This window comes from Hylobates moloch, unplaced genomic scaffold, assembly GCF_009828535.3.
Source record: "Hylobates moloch isolate HMO894 unplaced genomic scaffold, HMol_V3 SCAFFOLD_12, whole genome shotgun sequence".
Classification (NCBI taxonomy): domain Eukaryota; kingdom Metazoa; phylum Chordata; class Mammalia; order Primates; family Hylobatidae; genus Hylobates; species Hylobates moloch.
Window position 1 is genome coordinate 44634287 of NW_026652287.1, and position 7096 is coordinate 44641382.

Genomic DNA, 7096 nt, shown 5'->3' on the forward strand with positions numbered 1-7096 from the left:
CTGTCGCCCAGGCTGGAGTGCAGTGGCGCAATCTCGGCTCACTGCAAGCTCTGCCTCCCAGGTTCACGCCATTCTCCTGCCTCAGCCTCTCCAAGTAGCTGGGACTACAGGCGCCCGCCACCACGCCCAGCTAATTTTTTTTTTGTATTTTTAGTAGAGACGGGGTTTCACCATGGTCTTGATCTCCTGACCTTGTGATCTGCCTGCCTCGGCCTCCCAAAGTGCTGGGATTACAAGCATGAGCCACTGCGCCCGGCCTCCACTGTGCCTTTTGATTGGGGCATTTAGCCTGCTTACCTTCAAGGTTAGTATTTATATGTGTAGATTTGATCCTATCATGTTATTAGCTGGTTATTATGCAGACTTGTTTGTGTGGTTGTTTTATAGTGTCACTGGTCTGTGTACTTAAGTGTGCTTTTGTGGTGGTTGGTAATGGTCTTTTCTTTCCATATTTAGCACTCCCTTCAGAACATCTTGTACAGATGTTCTCTTTTATTGTAATCACACAGGATGGGCTATGTCCCGCAAATAACATGTGGTGATGAAACATATGAAATGTTATCTGCCAGGGTCACTCATTACAGACTCTGTGCCCAGAGTATTTTTCCATGGCTCTGTTTTCTGTTAGTTGTAATAGAATACCTGAAATTTGGCTGGGCGTGGTGGCTCATGCCTGTAATCCCAACACTTTGGTAAGCTGAGGCAGGTGGATCATTTGAGGCCAGGAGTTTGTGACCAGCCCAGCCAACATGGTGAAACCCCATTTCTACTGAAATACAAAAACAAAGCCGGGCATGGTGGTGCATGCCTGTAATCCCAGCTACTTGGGAGGCTGAAGCATAAGAATTACTTGAACTGGGAGGTCGAGGCTGCAGTGAGCCAAGATTGCCCCACTGCATTCCAGCCTGTGCAACAGAGCAAGACTGTTTCCAAAAAAAAAAAAAAAAAAAAAAAAACCTGAATTTGGGTTAATATATAAAAAATACTTATTTTGTACAATTCTCAAAATTTGGAAATCCAAGGGCAAATGGGGTATATCTGGTGAAAGCTTCTTGCTCTTTACTATCTGAGGCAGTGGAGATCACTAGGCAGGGGGCGCTGATTGTGCTAACTCTGGTCGCTTTCTCTTCTTACAAGGCCACAAGTCTTATTTGTAGGATAACCCATTCATTCATTACCTCTTCAATTCATCAGTGGATTAATCCATTCATGAGGCAGAGCCCCCATGCCTCTTGAAGGGCCCTGCTTTCAGTACTGACACATTAGGGATCAAATTTCGTTAGGAGTTTTGGAAGGGGAAATTATTCATACCTAGCAAGGGCTGATTAGGTACACTGCTTCCGCTGAGAATACCACACTCTCAGAGGGAAAATGGGAATTAGGCAAATTGTTTGCAAAAGTAGTTAAGACACACACAACCCCATTTATTAGTTATGTTGGTGCAGATCTTCCCAAATCTAGCCCCTAGATAGCATCAAAGTCCAACTTTCTAAATAAACGTGTAAGAATATGCAGTCTCAGAACTGCTAATGTTGTCTCTTATAGACAGTATGTTTGAGACTTTCTCATGAGAGGTAATACTGACCCACTATACAGAGAGACACTAGAGGTGATCCAGGCAGCATATCTCAGTCTCTGAAATCACCAGTGAGAGGTATGTCCCTATTGGCTGTCACTTTACTGAATATATTCAATTATAGCATCAGAATTGCTCCGATGGAGAAAGTGAGTGTAGACAGAAGAGGCTGACCAAGTCATTGAATAAATTTTTGGAGTCTACAGCATTGTGTGAACTTCTGAAGTGAGTATAGATTCCTAGTGCTTTCGGTCTGAACCTTCCTCCTCTGCTGTGTGGGATGTTTCAGGACTCAGTGACCTTTGAGGATGTGGCTGTGAACTTCACCCAGGAGGAGTGGGCTTTGCTGGATCCTTCCCAGAAGAATCTCTACAGGGATGTGATGCAGGAAACCTTCAAGAACCTGATGTCTGTAGGTAAGGGTAACATCATTTCTTCACTTAGTCAATTATAGAACAAGTGTTTCTTGGTCTTCTACATTACTCAATGATTTGGAACATGGTAGGGAATACAGTAGACCCTCGAACAAGGTGGGGGTTAGAGACTCTGATCGTCCACACTGTCTTCCAGATGCCTGTGAATTTAGAGTCCCTAAAAAGTTAACTACCAATAGACTACTATTGACCAGAGCTTTATTGATAACAGAAAGTCAATTAACACATTTCGTATGTTTGGTATATATCTATATACATATATATGGCCAGGTGTGGGGGCTCACACCTGTAATTCCAGTACTTTGGGAGGCTGAGGTGGGAGGATTGCTTGAGCTCAGGATTTTGAGACTGGCTGTAGCAATGAAGTGATACCCTGTCTGTATAAAAAATAAAAAAAGTAGCCATGGATGGTGGCACACCTGTGTTCCTAGCTATTCAGAAGGTTGAGGCAGTAGGTTCGCTTGAATCAGGGAGGTTGAGTTTGCAGTGAACCATGATTGCACCACTACACTTTAGCCTGGGCAACAGAGTGAATCCCTGTCTCACTCTGTGTGTGACTGGGCATGGTGGCTTTCGCCTGTAATCCCATCACTTTAGAAGGCTGAGGCAGGTGCATCACTTGAGGTCAGGAGTTTGAGACCAGCCTGGCCAACGTGGTGAAACCCCATGTCTACTAAAAATACAAAAATTGGGCTGGGCGCAGTGGCTCACGCTTGTAATCCCAGCACTTTGGGAGGCCGAGGCAGGCGGATCACGAGGTCAGATCGAAACCATGGTGAAACCCCGTCTCTACTAAAAATACAAAAAAATTAGCTGGGCGTGGTGGCGGGCGCCTGTAGTCCCAGCTACTTGGAGAGGCTGAGGCAGGAGAATGGCGTGAACCCGGGAGGCGGAGCTTGCAGTGAGCCGAGATTGCACCACTGCACTCCAGCCTGGGTGACAGAGCAAGACTCCATCTCAAAAAAAAAAAAAAAAGTGTGTATGTGTATATATGTTTAAGACAGGGTCACTTGCTAGGTCTACAGGCGAGTGCTACCATCCCCAGCTAATTTTTGTATATATTTTTTGTAAGGTGGAGGGTCGTGAACTCCTGGCCTCAAGCATTCTTCGTCCCTAGCATCCCAAAATGCAGGGATTACAGGCATGAGCCACCATGCCAAGCCTGTTTGGTATATTATGTACTGTATTCTTATAATAAAGTAAGCTTTTCTTTTGAAAAGGTTATCAAAAAATTTAGAAGAGAAGATATGTTGACTTTAGTAAGTGAAAGTGGATTATCAAGGTGTTCTTCCTTGGTTGTCTTCACATTGAATAATCTGAGCAAAAAAAGAGGGCTTGGTCTTGCTCTTTTAGGGATGGCAAGAGCTGATAAAAATGTGCATATAAGTGGACTGTGCAGTTCAAACCCATGTTGGTCAAGGTTCAACTGAACTTTGGTGAATAAATCAGCCATGGCCACAGTGTCCCATGAACATAGAATCCAATAATTTTTCTATAATTTTGTAGTAACTTATGACTTTTATGGGTCTGCATTTTAGGAATAAAATGTGAAGACCAGATCATTGAAGATCAGTACAATAATTCTAGAAGAAATCTAAGGTAATTTGCACTTATAACCTAGAGCTATGTCCCTTAAGATATTGTTAGAATGACAACAAATGTTAAAAGCAAACAAAGAAAATGAAGCACCCCAGCTTCAAATTCATTCATTCTTAGAAAAATTTTTCCAGGCTGGGCATGGTGGCTCACACCTGTAATCCCAGCATTTTGGGAAGTCAAGGGAGGCAGATTGCTTGAGCCCAGTTCAAGACCAGCCTGGGCAACATGGTGAAACTCCATCTGTACAAAAATATAAAAGTTATCCAGGCATGATGGCATGCACCTGAGGTCCCAGCTACTAGAGAGGTTAAGGTGGGAGGATGGCTCGAACCCAGGAGGTCAAGGCTGTGATGAATCGTGAACATGCCACTGCACTTCAGCCTGGGTGACAGAGTGAGACCGTGTCTCCAAAAAAAAATAAATAATTTTCCAAAAAAGATATAAGACATACATATCTAGTGTTTTCAAAATAGTTGCCTTGGAGCCAGTGTTAAGAAATCATGAACATCGGCTGGGCGCAGTGGCTCACGCTTGTAATCCCAGCACTTTGGGAGGCCGAGGCGGGCGGATCACGAGGTCAGGAGATCGAGACCACGGTGAAACCCCATCTCTACTAAAAATACAAAAAATTAGCCGGGCGTGGTGGCGGGCGCCTGTAGTCCCAGCTACTTGGAGAGGCTGAGGCAGGAGAATGGTGTGAACCCGGGAGGCGGAGCTTGCAGTGAGCTGAGATTGTGCCACTGCACTCCAGCCTGGGTGGCAGAGCAAGACTCCATCTCAAAAAAAAACAACAACAACAACAACAAAAAAAACCATGAACATCAATGTTTTGATAATATGTTTTGATAAAATGCAGCCCTTTTGCAGAGTATTCAGTCCATTGATGTTTACACAGTTTAGACAGGCCAGAAAACCTACACTTTCCATCATAACATAAAATATGTAAATCAAATACCTACTAATGAATATAAAATCATTTATAAACCAACCCTTGGCATTGTGCTTCTTATTTCTCACAGAAGTCATATGGTAGAGACAGTCTGAAGGTAAGGAAGATGGTCAATGTGAAGAAATCTTCAGCCTTATTCCAAATGGTATAGTGAAGAGGGCTTTTACTGGAGTCAAATCGTATGAAAGCAGTGTGTGGAGAAGGCAATATGGATCATTCATCTCTTAATTGCTACATCGGAGCTGACACTGGACACAAATCAGATGAGTGTCAGGAACATAGAAGCCACATAAGCAATGTGTGAAAACATTCAGCTATTGCCACTCCTTTCAAACACATGAAAGGCCTCACACTGGAAAGAAACTCCATGTAAGAAATGTGGAAAAACCTTCATTTCTGTTCAAACCTTTTGAAGACACATAGTAATGCACAGTGAAGATGAACCTTATAAATGTAAGTTTTGTGGGAAGGCCTTTGATAATCTACATTTATATCTTACACATGAGAGAACTCACAGTGGAGAGAAACCTTATGAATGTAAACAATATGGTAAATCCTTCGGTTATGCTGCTACCCTTCGAGAGCACAAAACAACTCACACTGGAGAGAAACCCTGTGAATGTAATAAATGTGGGAAAGCCTTCAGTTGTTCCAGTTCCATTCAAAAACATGCAAGAATTCACGCCGGAGAGAAACTCTATATATGTAAACAATGTGGCAAAGCCTTTAGATATTCCAGTTCTGTTCAGAATCATGAAAACACTCACACTGGTGAAAAACCCTATGAATGTAAGCAATGTGGGAAAGCCTTTAGTTATTCCAGTTACTTTCGAATACATGAAAGAATTCACACTGGAGAGCAGGTGTATAAATGTAAGCAATGTGGAAAAACATTCACTTATCCCAGTGCCTTTCATAAACGTAAAAGTACCCACACTTCACAGAAACTTTATGAATGTAAGGAATGTGGGAAAGCATTTGTTTTAGTTCCTTTCGTAGTCATGAAGGGATTCACACTGGAGAGAAACCCTATGAATGCAGAACATGTGGAAAAACCTTCAGTAGTTCTAAGTACTTAAAAATACATGGAAGAACTCACACTGGAGAGAAGTCCTATGCATGTAAAGAATGAGGGAAAGTATTTTATTGTCTCAGTCCTCTTCAAAGACATGAAAGGACTCACATCAGAGAAAAGTTGTCTGAATGTAAAAAATGTAATAAAGCCTTCCATTCGCCCAGTACTGTTAGAAACCATGAAAGAACTCACACTTAAGAAAAACACAGTGATGTTAGGAATATGGGGAACCTTTCCTTTCTCTTCTAGTCTTTTGAAGGCACAGAGTATGACACACTGGTGACCTTATAACTGTAGGGAGTGTGGAAAAGTATTAGTCCTTGTGTGTTTTAGATACATGAAAGGATTTACTCTAGAAGGAAACTATGAATGTAAAGAATGTGGTAAAGCCTGTGTGGTTTCAGTTTCTCTTGAATAAAGTCATTTCCTGGTATTCTCAGGGGATTGGTTCCAGCACCCCTTGAGAATATATAATTTTGCGCCGGGCACGGTGGCTCACGCTTGTAATCCCAGCACTTTGGGAGGCCGAGGCGGGCGGATCACGAGGTCAGGAGATCGAGACCACGGTGAAACCCCCTCTCTACTAAAAATACAAAAAAATTAGCTGGGTGTAGTGGTGGGTGCCTGTAGTCCCAGCTACTTGGAGAGGCTGAGGCAGGAGAATGGCGTGAACCCGGGAGGTGGAGCTTGCAGTGAGCCGAGATTGCGCCACTGCACTCCAGCCTGGGTGACAGAGCAAGACTCCGTCTCAAAAAACAAACAAACAAACAAACATATATATATATATAATTTTGCTCAAGTGCTTTATGTAAAAGTATATTTTCCTATAACTAGGCAATCCTCCTGTATACTTTAAATCATCTTATAATACCTAATGCATTGTAAATGCTACGAAAACAACTGTTTTATTGTATTTAGGGAAGTATGACGAAAAAACATCTGTACATATTCAGTATAGACACAACCACCATATGGCTACCTGCCTAGTACACATCATCTACAATATAACATTTTCTTTTTAAAAAACAGTTATGGATTGGTTTCATTAAATGACCTGCAAGAATGTGTTAACCTTCTCCAAAATCCTGGTTATTTTTTCCTGGTAGCCCACACATGATGATGATTAGGATGATGGTGATTGCTGTGTGGTGCCTAAAGTTGCAACATGTTGAGGTGCCAAGATATGTGGCAGTGTCGATAAGCAGTGAGACATCAATTAAACTAGAATCATCTGACAGGACATTAGAAGTATCATCTATGTTGGAGGTACCAAGTTCTCACTGCAGATGTTGACTCTTTGGTCAATAATACAAATGTTGGATCTATAGAATTTGAGGGTCAAAGATATTTAAGCATTGATGGTCCCACAGATTCTAGTTGGGGACATTCTCAAGGATGCAGTTTACCCAGAGCGATTAACCCTAGTGGAGGAGCTAGATTAGGAAAGTTTCTGGGCTCATGGT

At 42.4% G+C, this 7096-nt stretch overlaps 1 protein-coding gene across 1 annotated transcript; it reads left to right on the forward strand.

The window, feature by feature from the left end:
• The first annotated feature begins 160 nt into the window (after window positions 1-160).
• LOC116479508 (zinc finger protein 124-like) lies at window positions 161-6333 on the forward strand. Its single transcript, XM_032171584.2, has 4 exons — window positions 161-304; window positions 1866-1992; window positions 3549-3609; window positions 4629-6333. Exons 1-4 carry the CDS (start codon window positions 239-241, stop codon window positions 4651-4653), a joined length of 279 nt encoding a protein of 92 aa, XP_032027475.1. The 5' UTR covers window positions 161-238; the 3' UTR covers window positions 4654-6333.
• The last annotated feature ends 763 nt before the right edge of the window (window positions 6334-7096 follow it).

Bases quoted from the DNA above. Each gene is read 5' to 3' on its own strand.
- LOC116479508 (XM_032171584.2), top strand. From the start codon at position 239: ATGAGCCACTGCGCCCGGCCTCCACTGTGCCTTTTGATTGGGGCATTT. The intron at 305-1,865 runs GTTAGTATTTAT...GGGATGTTTCAG, and splicing joins TTAGCCTGCTTACCTTCAAG to GACTCAGTGACCTTTGAGGA. The intron at 3,610-4,628 runs GTAATTTGCACT...TATTTCTCACAG, and splicing joins AATTCTAGAAGAAATCTAAG to AAGTCATATGGTAGAGACAG.